This window comes from Girardinichthys multiradiatus, chromosome 9 (assembly GCF_021462225.1).
Source record: "Girardinichthys multiradiatus isolate DD_20200921_A chromosome 9, DD_fGirMul_XY1, whole genome shotgun sequence".
Classification (NCBI taxonomy): domain Eukaryota; kingdom Metazoa; phylum Chordata; class Actinopteri; order Cyprinodontiformes; family Goodeidae; genus Girardinichthys; species Girardinichthys multiradiatus.
Window position 1 is genome coordinate 47,044,362 of NC_061802.1, and position 19,622 is coordinate 47,063,983.

Consider the following 19,622-nt stretch of genomic DNA (forward strand, 5'->3'; position numbering starts at 1 on the left):
ATGCTGGACGAAGGACCAGTGTGCCTCGGTGCTGTTTCCTGATGAAAGGTGATTCATGTTGAGCAGAAATGATGGCTGGCAATGATGTTGGAGACGTCAGGAAGAGAGCTATGCATCAGGACGAGCCTTTGATGGTGGTGGTGTTACATTTTGGGCTAGTCAATACAGAACTGCCCTACACTTTGTGAATGGGACAGTAACAAGCCCGTATTAAATGAATAACACCATTAATCCAGTCATTGTGCCCTTGCATGAACAATATGTTTAATTTAATCTTCTAAAGAGAATTGGCCCAAGAACTGAACCCAGTGGTACTCCACAATTAACCGGAGTTCGAAAATGATTTATGATTTACATGAACAAACTGGAATCTGTCAGACAAATGAGATATAAACCACCTTAGTGCTGATCCCTACAGCATGTCCCAGCCTTTCTGAGAATATTGTGATGGACTGGATCAAATGCAGCACTGAGATCTAACAGAACAAGTACAGACACAAGTCCATCATCTTAGGCCATAATATATCATTAGTGACCTTCAGCAGTGCACACTGACACAGTTGGTTGCACTGTTGCCTTGCACCTGGGTTAAACTCCCGGCCTGGGGTCTTTCTGCATGGAGTTTGCATGTTCTCCTCATGCATGTGTGGGTTCTCACTGGGTACTCCGGCTTCCTCCCACAGTCCAAAGACTTAACCCGTTAGGTTAATTGGTCTCTCTAAATTGTCCTTACGTGTGTGAATGAGTGTGCATGGTTGTTTGTGTGTTGCCCTGCAATGAACTGGTGACCTGTCCAGGGTGACCCCGCCTCCCGGCCATAGACTGCTGGAGATAGGCACCAGCTCCCCCGCAACCCACTATGGAAGAAGCGGCATAGAAAATGATTGACTGACTTTCAGCAGAGCTGTTTCAGTGCTATGATGAGCTCTGAACCCTGACTGAAACTCTTCAAACACGTCATTGCTGTGTAAATGTTCACACATTTGATTAGCAACTATTTTCTCAGGTAGATAAAAATGGAATATTGGATATAGGTCTGTAATTTAGTAAATCATCTTGATCAAGCGAAGTTTTCTTAAGTAAAGGTTTAATTACAGCTACCATAGAAGCCTGTGGTACATATCCATTTACTAAAGATAGATTAATCATATCTAGAATCAGCTGGTAATCAAAGAGAACAGTTTCTTAAATCATTTTATATTTCAATATACTTTTATTTCCTGAGGATGGCATCTGTTTTGTGAAGTGCGCCAGTCCCTCCTGCAGCCAAACAGCCCCACAGTATGATGTACTTTATATTTACTATACACCACTGTACTTTATAGTTGGTGTGGTGTTCTCAGGATGGCAAGCTTCCCCCTCTTTCCTCAAAATTTAACAACAGTCATCGTGGCACACTTTGGTTTTAGTTTCATCTTCTTTTCCCAAGTTGCCCTTCAGCCCAGGTTGGTACAGGACTACTTTCACAGTGGATAATGACACCAGCTTCAGAGTCATCTTCACAAGGACGTGATGATGATGGCTGGACATTCCCATGCTGTTTATAATGTGCAAACAGATGAAGGAGACACCTTCAGGCATCTTGAAACTGGACCCAAGGAGGAACCAGCCTCGTGGAGGTTCACAGTTCTCTTCCTGATTTATTTTGTGTTTCCTATGACAACACAAGGAACGTGTGTGCCTCCAGTAACTCAGATGTTGTGAGTTAAACTATTAGACGTTCATGACATATTTGTATGCCCTTTCAGAAGTTGTTGATAGCATATGAATCTTAGCGTTTGTAAACCTCTCATTTAGAAAAAGAGTAATACAAAATTAATTACATTAAATGTTGTTGAGTCTCATATTTAGCAGGATTCTGCAAAGAGCTGTTGTAGATGCTGATTGCTGTAAGCAGGAAGGATCTCCTGCCGAGGTCTGTCTTACAGTTGATCTGAAGCCTGGATTTGCAGGATTTTGCAGTCTGATGAAGAGGATGCTCGGGGTTCTCCATAATGTTTTTAATTTTATGAAGAATCTTTATATGCACAATCGGATTCACCCCAGCATTCACCATTCACCCTGACAGGATTTGTTACCCAGCAGATGATGGCAGAAGAGATCACACTCTTCACAACAGACTTATAGAAGATATGCAGCATCTTGCTGCAAACACTTAATAAGCTAAGCTTCCCCAAGAGGTACATTCTGCTATTTGTGCTGCGGGCCGCAGGGGTGAAGCAGGCGACCCGTATACGGAGGCTACATTCCTCGCCATTACAGGTTTGAGTCACAATCCGTTGACCTTTGCTGCATGTCTTCCCTTCTCTCTCCACCCTATTTCCAATTGGTCATTTTACAAATAAAGGCCACTAGTGCCACAAAATTAAAAAGAAAGTAAAACCAAAAAAAAAAAAAAAGTAGTCTGCTCATCTTCTTGTAGATGGCTTCACAGTTGCATCTCCACTCCAGTCTGTTGTCCAGGTGAACACCGAGGTATTTATACTCCTCCACCACCTCCACTTCTTCCATGATGGAAATTCCTATTGACAGTGCTTTAAGTAGACCGATATGCACTGGAATGCAGTACTAACCCTTTTAATTTTACCCCTCAGCTGTTATGCTGAGAGATAAAATACTGCACGCACAGGAACATTTTCCAGCTTTCCCTAGGAGTCAGTAACCCCCCTTCCCCCCACCCAGCAGGACAGGTTGCAACAACTGTTCCAACTGTCCCTATTAATATAAAACAGACCACATAACAGTATTATTAATGTTTGTTCATACATTTTTACTTAAATATAATGTAGTTCATCCGGTTAGAGCGGGGACAGGTTTTTGTGTGGGTGCATGTGCAGATGTCTGTGACCATATCATTTTACGTTTATGTGCAAAGGATGATACAGCGAATACTATCCTCCTCAGCCAGGTTTTCTCAAAGGTAAACTTTGCATAATGAATGTTGGTACTGACAATTGACAAAAAAAAAAGTTAATTTGCTTACAAATTGTTCCATTCTTCCATTGTTACTAAAAGCCTACACTATTTTATTTCAATTTTACATCTGCATATAAGGCCTATCTATATTTTATCTAGGCAAATATATAATTGTGATGTGATATTAGCTGGTAGAAACACTGTAATATTATTGTAACATATTTTTAATAAAAATAGCAATACAATTTTGCAACTGTCCCAGGTCTCCCCTATATTTATCTTTGTCATTTATGTTTTTAATCATGTTTTAATGCTTTGCCTTTATGCAGCACGTTGTGATTTTTATCAGTGAAACATGCTATATAAAGAAAATGTACTCAGAATCATAATCAATTTCAATGGCCAAAATTGTTTGCATAAACACAGAATTTAATTTGGGTTTCCATAACCCATATTGTATATCAACATCAATCCAAACAACTGGAATTAGTAAAAAAAGGAGCAGAATGCACATGTGTGTTTTTTTTTTATATATACAGGTCCTTCTCAAAATATTAGCATATTGTGATAAAGTTCATTATTTTCCATAATGTCATGATGAAAATTTAACATTCATATATTTTAGATTCATTGCACACTAACTGAAATATTTCAGGTCTTTTATTGTCTTAATACGGATGATTTTGGCATACAGCTCATGAAAACCCAAAATTCCTATCTCACAAAATTAGCATATCATTAAAAGGGTCTCTAAACGAGCTATGAACCTAATCATCTGAATCAATGAGTTAACTCTAAACACCTGCAAAAGATTCCTGAGGCCTTTAAAACTCCCAGCCTGGTTCATCACTCAAAACCCCAATCATGGGTAAGACTGCCGACCTGACTGCTGTCCAGAAGGCCACTATTGACACCCTCAAGCAAGAGGGTAAGACACAGAAAGACATTTCTGAACAAATAGGCTGTTCCCAGAGTGCTGTATCAAGGCACCTCAGTGGGAAGTCTGTGGGAAGGAAAAAGTGTGGCAGAAAACGCTGCACAACGAGAAGAGGTGACCGGACCCTGAGGAAGATTGTGGAGAAGGGCCGATTCCAGACCTTGGGGGACCTGCGGAAGCAGTGGACTGAGTCTGGAGTAGAAACATCCAGAGCCACCGTGCACAGGTGTGTACAGGAAATGGGCTACAGGTGCCGCATTCCCCAGGTCAAGCCACTTTTGAACCAGAAACAGCGGCAGAAGCGCCTGACCTGGGCTACAGAGAAGCAGCACTGGACTGTTGCTCAGTGGTCCAAAGTACTTTTTTCAGATGAAAGCAAATTCTGCATGTCATTCGGAAATCAAGGTGCCAGAGTCTGGTGGAAGACTGGGGAGAAGGAAATGCCAAAATGCCAGAAGTCCAGTGTCAAGTACCCACAGTCAGTGATGGTCTGGGGTGCCATGTCAGCTGCTGGTGTTGGTCCACTGTGTTTTATCAAGGGCAGGATCAATGCAGCTAGCTATCAGGAGATTTTGGAGCACTTCATGCTTCCATCTGCTGAAAAGCTTCATGGAGATGAAGATTTCATTTTTCAGCACGACCTGGCACCTGCTCACAGTGCCAAAACCACTGGTAAATGGTTTACTGACCATGGTATCACTGTGCTCAATTGGCCTGCCAACTCTCCTGACCTGAACCCCATAGAGAATCTGTGGGATATTGTGAAGAGAACGTTGAGAGACTCAAGACCCAACACTCTGGATGAGCTAAAGGCCGCTATCGAAGCATCCTGGGCCTCCATAAGACCTCAGCAGTGCCACAGGCTGATTGCCTCCATGCCACGCCGCATTGAAGCAGTCATTTCTGCAAAAGGATTCCCGACCAAGTATTGAGTGCATAACTGTACATGATTATTTGAAGGTTGACGTTTTTTGTATTAAAAACACTTTTCTTTTATTGGTCGGATGAAATATGCTAATTTTGTGAGATAGGAATTTTGGGTTTTCATGAGCTGTATGCCACAATCATCCGTATTAAGACAATAAAAGACCTGAAATATTTCAGTTAGTGTGCAATGAATCTAAAATATATGAATGTTAAATTTTCATCATGACATTATGGAAAATAATGAACTTTATCACAATATGCTAATATTTTGAGAAGGACCTGTACAATGCATACAGAAAGTATTCACAGTGCTGCACATTTTCAACATTTAGTTATGGTACAGTTAAATGGTATCAAATTACTTTCATTCCTCAAAATTCTACACACAGTACCTAATTATGACAATGTGGAAGTTTGAGATTGTTGCAAATTTATTACAAATAGAAAACTAAGAAACCACATTTATGTAAGTATTCAAAGACTTTGACATGAAGCTCAAAATTGAACAGAGGTGCATACCGTTTCCAATGATCATCTTTGAGATGTTTCTACAACTTAAATGGAGTCCAACCAGGGTGAAAGCTGTGACTTGACTACATGTGAAAAAAGTGCAGCACTGTGAATACTTTCTGGAGGCACTGTATAAGTGGTAGGGCAGGTTGGAATCGAGCCATATGCTTATTTATGTTTCCAGAGTAGCTCTGTGACCTCATAAGTCTCCCTCTGAACCTGTGCTGACCCACTGGCCCTCAACTTCACTCAGATCTTCAAGAAGTCTCTGGAGCTGTATGAGGTTTCCTCGTGCTTCAAATGCTCCACCATAATCCTGGTCGCTAAGAAATCCACCATCACAGGATTAAATGACTACAGGCCTGTGGCCCTGACATCTGTGGTCAAGTCCTTTGAGCCACTGATGTTGAAGCATCTGAAGGACATTACAAGCCCCCTGCTGTCTGAAGGACATTACAAGCCCCCTGCTGTCTGAAGGACATTACAGGCCCCCTGCTGTTTGGTTAACAGGCAAATAGGTTTGCAGATGATGCAGTCAACTTGGGACTACACTTCATCCTGTACCACCTCTATGTACGCCAGGATCCCATTTGTGGACTTGGCCTTCAAAAACCATCAACACAGACATCCTCCATTAGACGTTAACCCACCCAGGGGTGTGTAATCTACCCACTCCTCTTCCCTCTGTTCACAAATGTCTTGAACTCAGCCCACTGAAGACGGCGGAGATGAACTTCTGGAGAACACTCCCCACACTGCCTCCCCTCACAATCCTCAGCAACAGTGAATCACTTGTGGTTCCTAGGAACACACTTTCTTCCTGAGCTGGTCCACACAAATAGACATTGTTCAAAGGAAGGACCAACAGAGACTAAACTTCTTACAGCATCTCAAGAAGTACAACCTTCCACCGGAGCTGCTGGTCATCATCTACACTGCCATCATTCAGTCTGTCCTGTGTTCGTTGACCACTGGCTCATTCAGAAAACAGGACAGGTTCAAACTAGAACAACCAATTAGGTTTACAGAGAGAACCATCAGGGCTGACCTTCCCTCCATCCAGACTACAACTCTACAGTCAGGAAAAAGGCAGCTGCAGATGCCACACATCCTGGACACAAACTGTTTAGACCTTTACCTTCTGGTAGAGTGCTATATGCACCAACCAGCCTTCACAGAGCGTCTTTTCCCAGAATGTCTGATAAGTACTTTGAGTTCCCAGATCAATACCATGCATATTTGCAATAACTCCACCATGTCTGCCTCTTTTGTATGAACACTGCTCAAGACATTTTAAATATAACTATATGAAAAGATATTTTCTTTGTAAATATGTAAATGTACAAAGTGGAAACGGTGCCAAATACCTCTATACATTGTCTATGTGACAAAGTTGGCAATTAAAGCTGAATCTGAAATATGTTGATTTGATAATGATCAAACACTTTGGGAATTGTACAGTATTATCACAAATGTAAAACTTGTGAGCATTTTGTGGAACTAAAGATAAAAGAAAACAAGTGATCCCATAAATTAAGTGTAAAATCTTTATTGCATGTACAAAAAGTAGGTCATTATGGATGAAAGAACTGACATGTTGGCATGTCATATCCCCACATGAAAGACAAGTGCCGGTTAAAATTTTGGACTAGAAAAAAATCTTCACAAAATCAAGTCATCTAACGTAAAACAGTCAATCTGAAGTCGTCGAACAGACAATCCAATATGTGAAGCAGTCAGATGGTGTCCATTTACTCTACTGATAAGCTGATGTTCTTCTGAGATCAGGATGGTTTTCATATCGAAGCAACACTCAGTCCAAGTCAAACACTGTGGTTCCGTGTTCAGGAACTACTTTATATAAACAATGACCAACTAGTACTCTAATGTACCCGCCACAAAAACCCCAATCCCATAATAAATGCAAACGTCAACACAGTGATTACAAAATCGCAAACTTGAAAATTAAGAAAAAAACTAGAATTATAAATCACGGCATACAAAAACAAGCAAGTTACTAAAGAACCTCTAACTAAATCAAAAATGTATAATGTACTACAGAAAACAATATAGATAAGGTTGTATGGGAAGCCAATTATTAGATGATCACCTAAATCACTTCATCATGAGTGTTGCTTTCCCTGGCCTACAAGCACACTACTTCCTGTGTAAGGGGCCCATCATGGCAGGGGACTGGTGCTGTTTGGTGGCAAAAAGCCAGCTGCTACTTTGGTACATCTCAAACCAAGCAGGTTTGAGTAGCAATTAAGACCAACATGATTCACTTGGCTCTCAGAAACAGGGACATTCCCTTACAGAAAGGCCTTAAACTATTTAAACAGCTCATCAATCATTAAGACAATTCACAAAACACGATTTATTCTGAACATCCATGGGAGAAAGTCAAAGTGCTCTCAATCAATGTCTGAAGTATCAAATGGAGGACCCTAGAAGGAATCGTTCGTCATACCTGGTCGTTTCATCTCAGCTGAATACAGCATTTCCAGTCCACCCAGAAAGTAATCAGTGCTTCCCTTTTCTCCAGTTGTGTCCCATAATGGATTCAATTTAGTTTTTATTTAAAGCTCTAAACACACACCCCATAATGACAATGTGAAAAAATGTTGAGATTTTCGCTGATATTTTAAAAACCAAGAAGCTTGGCCCACCTATCTTTGGACAGTTTGGTCCATTGTTTTTTGCAAAACCTCTCAATCTCTATCAGGTTGGATGGGAAACTGGCACACAGTCATTTTCAGATCTTTTCAGAAATAAACAATCCGACCAAGACTCGGCCACTCAAGGACATTCAAATAAGTGTCCTGAAGTCACACCCTTGATATCTTGGCTGGATGCTTGGGCAGAGTTCTGCCAAAAGAAGAACTATCGCTCCAGATTGAGGTTGTTGTCCAGAATGTCTCTGCCAATTCTGCTGTCATCTTTCTCCCCATCCTGAATAGTCTCCCATTTCCTACTGCTAAAAAATTGTATTGGGATGGCACATGAATGGTGCCTGGTTTCATCCAAAGACCTAGCATTCATGCCCACCAGAGAAATCTATTTTACATTGTCCAAGTGTCCTTCAGGTGCCTTTTGACAAACTCCAGGTGGGCTGCCATGCAACTTGTGAAGGAGTGGCTTCCATCCGACCCAACCTACCATAAATGCCTGATTAGTGGATTCCCAGATTTGTGCCTTGAGACAATCCGGTCTCGGAACTACAGACTGACTTCGTGCTTGGTTTGTGCTGACAAGCACTGTCAGATGTGGGACATTATTAATTTAAATCAGTTTGCACTGAAATAAATGTGGACAAAGTGAAGCACTGTGAATGCGATCTGGATGCAGCTTAGCATAAGATGGTGGGTTACCAACGAAGCCGGGAAGGTGTTTGCCCTTTGGAATGAAATCCTTGATGAATATCTTAATACTGGGTCCGTATTCCATGCAGAATTAGCTACATGTTGAAGAAATTTGGGACAGTCTGTAAAGACAAACCTAGGTCATCAAAATATGTGTCCAAAGCAAGGGTTAAAGGTGAATAAGACTTTCTCAGAACGTCTGAAGGCTCTTAGTGTCCATGGGCCATCATAGCCGCCACCTCTATTAGAAAGAGGCTGTGCCGTACTGTGCTGCCCTACGTTTTGAGAGAATGTGCAGCAGTGGGAAAGCATACTTACAGGAACACAATCCCTCCCAGTTCAAAAGCATAGTGATTCGTATATTAAAAGGCTTTAAAATGTTCAAGGTCAGCAATTCAAGCCTTGCATCAAGCAGATCAATGTGCACCATCTGCTAAAACTGAAGAGCCTCCAGTGCTTGGAGGATTGCAGGTCAGGGGAAACACCTATCTGAGGTAGAGAAGTCAACAGGAAAGACAGCAGTAAAAATGGCTGCAGGTTGGAGGCCTTCCTAAGGGACAATCACTGTACCGTTGTTTTCAAACTGAAGCAGAGGCCCTAGCAGTAGCTCTCCCTACCTGGACGTACGGCTATAAACTTTACCTACTGACCTTCCCAGATCCATATTTTGTCGCTTACAGGAGAAGTGTGAAATTCTGGTATAGGATAAAAAGTATTCACATATGGTCAGATCCTGCTCAACGTGCATGTTGAGCTCTCCGTCTTTAGCCTAAAATCTAAATTCAGTAAGCAAATCTTCAAAGCACCCATGATCTTGTTAGTCGACTAGAGGACCTAAAATGAACCACACTTTGAAAATATGTACTAAATTTGTATTTGCTTTCATCGCTTGTCCTGGTAGGAACTGCACTAAAAAGTTTAATTTGCCAAAATTGAAAATAATAATAATATTTAAATATGTATATTTAAAATATAAAATTATTAAAAAATATACTATTTGTCTAAAAAAAAAATAATAATAAAGTACAATTTTGAATCCAAATCCTGTGAATGTCTGGCTGTTGTACTGGGACACATTGTTCCTGTACTGGGGGCTGGCAAGCTTACCTTCTAGTGTTTTACGTGCTCTTACGTAGCCAATCAAGATCGACACAGCAAACCAGTCAATGGCAGCAAATACATTCCAGACAGATCTACATTTATCAACAGCTAAAATTGGTTTACACACTTTAGTATTGAGATAGAAAATCTTAAACTCAAACATTTCCATACACAAATGTTGATGATGAATTTAGTGATCATCTAATGAGCCTATGTATATAAAAAAAAAAAAAAAAAAAGTGACAGAAAAATACAGATAAAATTCAGTGGGATGGACCAGTTCTGCTCAGAAACTGACAGCAGTTAAAGTAATGTCTGCAGGTGAAAACCATAACATCCACAGAAGTGTTTCTGGCTGGTAACTAATGTCTAGGATGTCTGATAGAGAGGGGTCTGGTTTTCAAAGGAAAGCAGTGGAGAGAAAACTGTGCTTAGCTTGTCTTGAAGGTGTCAACCACGGTGTCAGTTGTAGAGGAGCAAAGGAGAACCAATGAAAGCATCCATTCACTCATTTACCATATTAATGTGGGGACGTTCAGCTGAAACACCACTTGATTTTTGGCTCCACTCATATTACTATTTATATTCAGAGGAAAAGATGTCCCATATTCATAAGGAGGAAGATTTTCTTTAACAACAAAGACACCAGATGATGAACAACAGATCAAATCACCCGAGTGTCTCTCAATAAAAAAAAAAACACATTTAAAAAACTGAAAATAGAGAAAGTAGCTCAAAAACTTAAAAATAACCAGAGGGCTTCACATGATGGTGCACTCTCTCGATGACACTTTGCCCTGTTGAAGGAAACACAAACATGGTCGGATCCATTTATTGGAAGAAAATAGAAACATTTCTGAAAATATTACGTCATGACAAACTGCATCCAAAAGATGACGACAAACAAACCAATAAATGAATATTAAATGTTGTAGAAAGCTGCGCTGGTAGAGAGCCACTTCTTTCTGGATGGAGTTGCTAAAGATTCTGACTGGCTGAATCTTTCCAGCATCATATTTCAATTACTTCCAAGTTTTAACAGATTACATTTGGATTGAATAAGCTGAAGCAATGTAATGGGGAAAACTGGTTACTGGTTTTAATGGTAGCATTTTCAATTTTTAGGTTTTGTGTTTTAATGTAATCACACTAAAACCAGACTTGATTATGACAACATTAAACAGATTTTCCATCAGGCTTAATGCTTCCTTAAGGCTTTAATTGAAGATGAAGACAACAGGCAGTAAAAGCTGAATCAAAACATGTTGCCATTTCTGGACTTTATATTTGGGCAGAGGAGGTTTTTAAAGACGATCTAAACCCCAAATCAACTTTTTTGCAAATAAACTGTATAAACGGGGCTATCTTTATGTTACTGTGCAATTTGTTTTAAATTATATGTAAACATATTAAATTCGAGAATATCTGTCCTATAACCATCTTAGTGCTGCCCTCTTTGGGTTGAACGGGGGTTACTGCAGTTGAATTTTCCCATTGCTTCCAACGATACAGCTTGTGTCACAGCCAGGCGTTCAGGAATAAAACCATCTCATTTAGACATGCCCCCGTAGCGAGTCAGGAGTTGGAGTTGCTTCTACACTGCCTCGGCAGCACCAGCAGAGTCAGCGCCTTGAGCCAGCAGCTTGATCCGATAAGGCTCGGGCGTACTGGTGCCACCACCGGACGTCGAGCTTCCGGTGATGAGGGGTGTGAAAAATTGTCCACCTCAAACATCTATCTGTGGCCAAACTACCAGCATCACTCTGCTCTCTCCCCATGTTTCAATTTGTGAAATGAAGCCAGCCGCCACTTTCCCTCATCCTCCTGACCACACCCTCGCTTAACCCCCTCCGCTCATCCTCACATTTGGCACCGCCCACTTTGGTGACAATTTTTCAACATTTGTCTGGGGGCGGGGTTATTCTTTTACATGGGGTGTAGTAACATATTTCCTCTTGACTACAATCAGAAGAAATCCTCACCAGTTAAATTAAATTAATCCACAAACTACTCATCATCTAGCAGCTAATCCAAAAGAATGTAACACTTTACCAGATGTTTGCCTTCCTCAGGTCTGTCTGTGGAGCTTCTTAGCAGCCACAGGTCTGATTATACTCAGCACTGCCAAAATCATAGACTTTAACTGAAGCTTTTCAACCAGTGTCTTTCTTGTAAAGACAGCAAAGCCTTCTCAGTGTGACCCTGTAGGACATAAACTGCACTGTAAAAGTGAGTTGCGTTTAGGAGCAATAGCCTCTGTTTACTGGGACGCCCGCTCCACTACAGAAAAGAAGTGCTAAAAATAACTGGAGCATAAAATGCTTCAAAATGCCCTAAAATTACTCACAGTAATAATGATAATGCAACAACATATGTAGAATTATAAGTCCATATACAGAGGATCATTTCAGCACCAAAAACATGATACTGGCCAAAACTAGCTCCAAGATGCAACATATCTACTACTCTGGCTCTCCTAATGTTCACATTAGAACTCTTTATAAGGCACAGATATAACATGGATTAGTCAGTTATTATAATGAAGCCATATGTGGCTGAATATAGGCTCTAAAATGTGCATTCACTAAAAACTTCATGTGGAGGATTGGTGAGGGCTCATGTTCTTTCACTGCTGAACTGGTATCATTAACACTAAAACAGGGAGTTTATCAGGTTAAATCTGAAATGACAAATAAGTGCAGTCACCTTCTGAGCCATGTCTTCTTCATCCCCCTCCCCGTTTTCAACCTCCATCTGAGTCTTGGTTACGCTTCTCCTGGCGACCTCCTGTAATAGTCAGCCCACAAAAACCAGCAAACCTGAGTCCAGCCATATCAAACAAAAGGCAGATAATAATTCATGCGTGGATATTTTACCTCGCCGTCGACATTGTTCAGAGAGGTAACCATGACGCTTCCTGTTCCCCAGGAAGCTTGGCTCTTCCAAAGCAAGTCAGAAGGTGGGCTGTGTGATACACCAGCATTAGCAGACCAAACCTGTGTACAAAACCAACAAAGGTGTCCAGTTGCAGGCCCTTGCAAAAGCATTCATACAATCACAAACATAAAGCTAAAAGAGATGCAGACCATGTGATACAGATGAAATGTTGCAGGAATGAGAATGTTTTGTTGTTTATGGCCTTCACTGAAATGTATTTATATTTATTTAATATGAACAGAAACTTCAGCCACCGATTTAAACCAACTTACTGAGGTGGTGACATCATCCATCAAGTTTCTGTGAGGACATGCGTGTCCAGATCAGACCAATACAATAACAATGAACCCATCACAGGATTAAATGACTACAAGCCTGTCGCCCTGACGTCTGTAGTCATGAAATCCTTTGAGCCACAGGCGTTGTAGCACCTGAACAACATCACAGGCCCTGCTGGACCCCCTGCAGATTGTCTACCAGGGAAAAATGTTTGTGTGCACACAATTGGCAATAAAGGTGATTCTGAAATCAGATAATAGCATGAATCTGTATGCCACAACTGGAAACATAAAGAACTTCTTCTGCCTTCAGATCTTACCGTCACTGACTGTCCAGCCTTAAGAACAAATTTGGGAGAGAACTTGAAGATGACCTCCTCTCCATCATCAACCCGTCTCTTCAGTCTCCAGTTGCCCAAAGGCTGGTCCTGCAAAACATCACACACACAGTGAAGCCATAAATTAGTCACACACCTGGAAAATATTGATTTAAAATTTATTTCATTCAACCAAAAAGTATGTTTCTGATAAGTAAAAAGGAATCTCTCAAAAAGTAATAAAACAACATAAAAAAGGAGGATTAATTTTAAAGAAAATATATAATTGTATTTACTATTTTTCTGAGCATGGGGGTGAATCAGTAATGGTTTGGGCTGCCATATCATGGCATTCCCATGGCCCAATTCTTGTGCTAGATGGGCGCGTCACTGCCAAGGACTACCGAACCATTCTTGAGGACCATGTGCATCCAATGGTTCAAACATTGTATCCTGAAGGCGGTGCCGTGTATCAGGATGACAATGCACCAATACACACAGCAAGACTGGTGAAAGATTGGTTTGATGAACATGAAAGTGAAGTTGAACATCTCCCATGGCCTGCACAGTCACCAGATCTAAATATTATTGAGCCACTTTGGGGTGTTTTGGAGGAGCGAGTCAGGAAACGTTTTCCTCCACCAGTATCATGTAGTGACCTGGCCACTATCCTGCAAGAAGAATGGCTTAAAATCCCTCTGACCACTGTGCAGGACTTGTATATGTCATTCCCAAGACGAATTGACGCTGTATTGGCCGCAAAAGGAGGCCCTACACCATACTAATAAATTATTGTGGTCTAAAACCAGGTGTTTCAGTTTCATTGTCCAACCTCTGTAGCTTTACTGTCCTGTTGATGTTCAGCGCTCCGACCCACAGAGAAACAGAGAGCAGCAGCAAAGAGTCCAACAGGGAACACTGTGCCTATGAACTGACAGAATGATAACGTCTTACAAACCTGTTCACTCTCATTGTTCAGTGTGACTGCATTCCCATCCATGTCAGTGGGTGATATGGTGACAGCTCCATTAGCTGTGGCTTCCTCTGACACCAACAGCTGTTCTTCTCCTTTCCCCATCTTTGACAAATCCTGAGACTCCACTTCAGCTCTCTTCCTCTTGGAAGAACGGGTAGAGGAGGATCCTGATACTCTGGAAACCATCACTTGAGGGGATGGGCTTGGAGACAGTTTCAGTCTGAACAAAAGCACATTGGTTTATTATTTATTAATCATGCCGGACTAAAAGATTTCTAAAAAAAAAGCATGCCACCAATTCTATCACCCCTCATCACACAATAATGTTTGTAGAGTTTCCTGACTTTTCTTCTACTGTTGAACTTGATTAACAGTAAACATTTCTGACACAAACACTAGTAAGACCTTATGCACATGTACCTCAAGCTTTTAGTCCAAACATGCATCATATACAACTAAACTACATTAAACTACATCTCCCAGTATTCATATTAGTTCCGGGATTCCGCTATGGATACATTGGTTGACCCCTACCCTCTTTGTTTCAGCCACTAGCTTGCTAGCCACTTTAAGTCTTTCAATGTCATGTCTCTGATTTGTAGTTTCTGCTACAGTCACAGCAACGTTTGTTCTCCCGATGTTTCTTAATCACACTAACTACGCCTGGTCCTCACGACGAGATCTCAACACCGTCGATTGATTTTCATAGCCTGAGAGATCCCACACATGACGATAACAAAAGAGATAGAGAGGTAGATATAACAGGTTTGGTTGTACAGTGTGAGGTGTACAGCCACATGGCAAGCACAACACAACACACATGACCCGATTTCACTCACGGACATTCAGATGTCAGACTGGAAATCTCGCAAAACCTCTTGACATCAAGCGTGAGTTTAGATTAAAGAAACAATGCAGACGAGGAAGAAGCAGTGGCGATAGTTTGTGGACTAACTTTAACAGAAAAAACATTACAAAAGAGGAGATGTTGGTTAAAGGAGTGGAGAGCAGGGGCTCTACTTGCTTAACTATGCTATGAAGGTGAACTCTTGTGTTCATTTCTCTCGGGAAAAGTCTTTACACACTGTTTAGGTTGTCCTGTTCTGATATTTCCTGGTTAATTACAGTAGAAACAAATGTGCTGAACAAACTTTTGTGATTGGCTACATGTCACATTCAACATGTAGCTCATCTGTTTTCAGGGAACAACCCACACGTTAGGATATCTGGCAGAGACAATCCAACATCTTGAATATCCCGGATTGGAAGTTGGGGCGTTGTCCGACGTCCTTCCAGGCAAACTAGATCACTCTTAACACACCACTCACAGCAGGAGAAGCGCATTAGATTATCTTTAGAACCATCACTAGAATGGGGGCGTCCTTAATATTGTTGGAAGGGGAAGATTGGGTCAGAAATGAGCATAATTATATTTCTGTGTGAACCAGGCATTAGGTGTATGAGCATGTATTCTGCAGCAGGAGGGTTCCTGTTAACCAGGTCATAATCATTCAGTAGGCTGCATGTCAGACATCCAACATGATCATTACAATAAAAGCTGATGATCAAGTGAAGGTGTGTAAGATATTGAATTGATCATATAATCAAAACTTTAGGGGGGAATAAATATCGTCCTTTAATGTCAATAGGGCACTTAACCCATTTAAAAGGTGGAAGATATTAGGTGAGTGGAGAAAGGAGGGGCTGGGACTGGCTTCAGTGCAGGGGGCCCACCTGACAATGAAGGAACATGAAAAGCTTAGGAGAAACCGGTTTAACCAAATATGTTATTCATCACTGACAACATGTCATCCGAGAGCCATGTCCATCATTACATCAGGGAATGTTCATTTCAAAAGCTGCCAGAAACGTTGGACAAAGAAGGACAATAGGCACAGATTAAGGGGAGAGTGGAGGGTGAGCTGGTCACGTCATTCTCAAAACTAATTTGACCTCATTTTTAAATTCCTTAAGATAAACCTTGGTTCTTAAAACAGAAATATCCACATTGAACTGTAATATCACTGCATCATTTTTATTGGTTTCCTTCTTACTTTGTTGTACGTTGTTCATTTGTTTTCTTTGTTCCTTCATTTTCTTGGTAGAGTTTGTTAATAGAAATATGTTTAACTTTTTGTTTATTTTGTTAAGGACATTTTACAGAATGTCATTTTAGGAATCGGGTTCAAACTAAATCTGTGAACAATAAACTTTGACAAAAATCACAGGAAACAAGCACCAAACAGTATTTTTTTTCAAAAATGTGCTGCTATAAAACTGACTCAAGAGTTGGTTTGATTTGGTCATTTCATCAAAGATAGCACTGGAAAATAGTTTTCTTCAAAATCTTCTTAAAAATAATACCGACTGTGCTGACATTTCATATAAAAAACAGTTTAAACCTCGCTGATTTGGACACCAGATGGAGTCCTCAGATGGACTCGTCTCGACACAGCACCAGTGTGTGGTTTCATGTCTGCTGCTATACAAATTCTCAAGGTATTTGTGTCTGATTTGATGCTAAAAGCAGCTAGATTTGGACTTTAGCTGATTTTTCTCAGTACCACTGTGATGTAAGCTGGTTATTGTTTCAGACGAATCATTAAGTTCTACCTACATAGACAAGGCAAGCTAATTTGTTGAGCACAATTCAGCAACAAGACAATTCATAGTGCATAATGAAAACAGTACATTGGAGCGGGATGATAAAATAAAGTAAAGAAAAGTTGAACTACAGGCTGAAATTGATGTTTCAATTAACGGTTCAACTAAAAACATCAAAAGCAAGTCTAATCAAATATTTTTTTAGCCTTGATTTAAAAGAACCCAAGGTTTCAGTATTTCTGCAGTTTTCTGGATTTTTGTTCAAGATCCGTGAAGCAGAAGAACTGAATGTTTGGTTCTGATTGGAACTGTTTGGAAGCTCCATGATTGGTTCTGAGGTCTGTCCCTGGTTCACGGCTGTAACGGCGTACCTGTCAGGAGCCACGGGCAAACACCTGCAACAGAAGGCACCAGGGTTTCCACCTTCTCACCCATCACAAAAGTGGAGTCTCTAACGGACCAGGATTTTATTCCTGTTCCCCCACTAGAACCCAGCCTGACAGCGGTTTTTGAGGTTAAGTCAGTCGGCCTATGCCCTCTGCCCCCAGTGACTAGATGACTCACTGATTGCTCCCATCAGCGTGTCACCCAGTCTGCAGCAACGTTTAATGACATTGCCTTCCCCTTTAGCAAGAAGTCTAAAGGAATGAATCTCTCGCCAGAAGACACGAAGGACTTCTGCAACTTTGCAGACACCAATTTAAACTTTTGCACGATATTAGTTGTGTGCTCCGTCTGGAACACCACTTGGCAGACACAGCTACAGCTCTGTCTCTGTTGTCCTATCCCAGAGGACATGAAGGGGGGGTAGGGAGGTCCTATCCATATGGATGGACTTTTTGACTCCCACTTTCAGTCTGCTGGAGCAGTTGCAGATATCCTACGATGCTATGAAATGAGTCCAACGGCATGGGTCACCATCCCGCTCTGGCGAGACCGCGGGGACCAGTGACAACAGCAGAGACGGACGAAACATGGTCGTTTTAGCAGCTTCCTGAGCTCCTCCAGCCACCGCTCAACCACAGCCACTGCAGCAGCAGTTTGTCCAGATGCAGCGATGTCACGTAGGTCAGCAGCTGGTGTGCTCCTGGTCCAGCACACCACAGCAGACACGAGGGAGACACTAAAAGTCTCTTTTTGGGGACGTGTGTCTACGGTCCTGCTATTATCTCACACACATCCTCCACATAGAGTGAGTTGGTAATTTTCCCACAACTGTTTAAAGGCGCCATGAACCTCGCTGTCCAAGCAGCACATTTCAATCCAAACATGAGCCTAAGAAAGGACTCTATGCTATTCTTGCGGACCCAGACTTCCCACTCTCCCTATCCTCCTTCCCCCACCTGTTGCAGAGTGTGAGCACAGAGGATGCACAGCACGAGTCCTCCCCTAAACGACGGCTCACAGTAGCGCCCGCTCAGAAGGCACAGTCTTCTAGAGCTTAGTCAGGCTGCGAACTCATCTGTAAACCTCTTCACTTTCCAGGGTTCGCAGAGCAAACGGCTGCTATTTGGGTAGTTGATTGTGCCCCGCATATTCTCTAAATGCTTGGAGATGGCCCTACAGCCTTTACGCACGACCGGGATATGAATCCTGTTTTATCTGGACGAAGCACAAACAAAGACGATGGCGACACATCTGTCTGACCAGGACTTCTACAGAAAATGGGAGAAGAGCTCCGTTGACCCGTCTCAGCTCATTATTTATCTGGGAGTGGGGCATGAGAGAAGAGGGGCTCCAGGTATGTACTATAACCCCACATTATTTTAATAATAGGTGCTGCACTTTAAGATCTGGGTCACACTGGTTCCTTAATGGCTAAAGAAGGTAATGCTGTCAGGCAGCTGATCCCTGGTCTCAGCTCAATTCATACAGACACAGCAGGTGGACACAAACTCAAGTTTTAAGTGTTCGCTCGAAGTTGTAAAATTGCTATAGCTACACTATCTGGGGTAACAGTGTGTACAATGCTACTTGTGAAAGAGTCTGTTTGTGCTCTAAAACATTTCATAGTTTGCACAATTTCTGGCAGATCAACTCATCAAGGCTTTCAGTGTTTGTACCTGTGCTCTTCTCCCTCCAGCAGCTTTCTGTATGCATTGATCTCCATATCCAGAGCAAGCTTCACATCCAGCAACTCCTGGTATTCACTGAGCTGTGCATTCATCCGGTCTCTCAGCTCAGCCATCTCTTGCTCCTTTCCTTCAATGGCACGACGGTGCTTGTCTCGCTCTGCTGATAAAATGTCTTCAAGCTCCCTGATCCGGTCTTCGGATGCAGTCACCTAGAACCACACAGGCAGTTAGTGGCTCATCATTTTAGTCTACACAAAATGCTAGTACAGGTCTCAATGTTACCAACCCAACATCTTGCAGTGTGTAAGCTTTGGAAGAGCTACAGATCTGTGTGTGAAGATAAAGCCATACCTGTTTTTGCAGAGCACTTAGTTGATAACCAAGGCCCTCCATTCTCATACGACACTCCTGCAGCTCCTCCCGTGCTGCGCCCATTGCCTTGTCATTAATCTCAGATGATACTTTGGCATTATCCAGCTAGAAGAAGACCAAGACTAATACTGTAAATATAGACACCAATAGACAGATTAAAGTAATGACCAGTATGTTACCTTAGCCTGAAATGTTTGCTCCAGTTCCTCCTTATAAAGAGACACCTGCTCATCATGCTGCCTCCTTAGGTCCTAGTAGGAACACAGAAACATAGTTCTTCCAACTTCTGCTGGCATGTGTCAAATGTCAC

The 19,622-nt window shown here is 41.7% G+C and overlaps 1 protein-coding gene across 1 annotated transcript in view; it reads right to left on the reverse strand.

Annotated features, from left to right (window-relative positions):
* Positions 1-6,823: 6,823 nt before the first annotated feature.
* Positions 6,824-19,622, reverse strand: part of lmnb2 (lamin B2) — a 31,473-nt gene continuing 18,674 nt past the window's right edge. Inside the window, exons 6-13 of the mRNA XM_047375178.1 lie at positions 19,492-19,563; positions 19,292-19,417; positions 18,929-19,149; positions 14,244-14,481; positions 13,289-13,396; positions 12,630-12,749; positions 12,460-12,540; positions 6,824-10,550 (exon numbers count right to left, since the gene is read on the reverse strand). Coding sequence (XP_047231134.1) covers positions 10,515-10,550; positions 12,460-12,540; positions 12,630-12,749; positions 13,289-13,396; positions 14,244-14,481; positions 18,929-19,149; positions 19,292-19,417; positions 19,492-19,563 — 1,002 coding nt within the window. The 3' untranslated portion in view covers positions 6,824-10,514. The remainder of the gene's footprint in view (positions 10,551-12,459; positions 12,541-12,629; positions 12,750-13,288; positions 13,397-14,243; positions 14,482-18,928; positions 19,150-19,291; positions 19,418-19,491; positions 19,564-19,622) is intronic.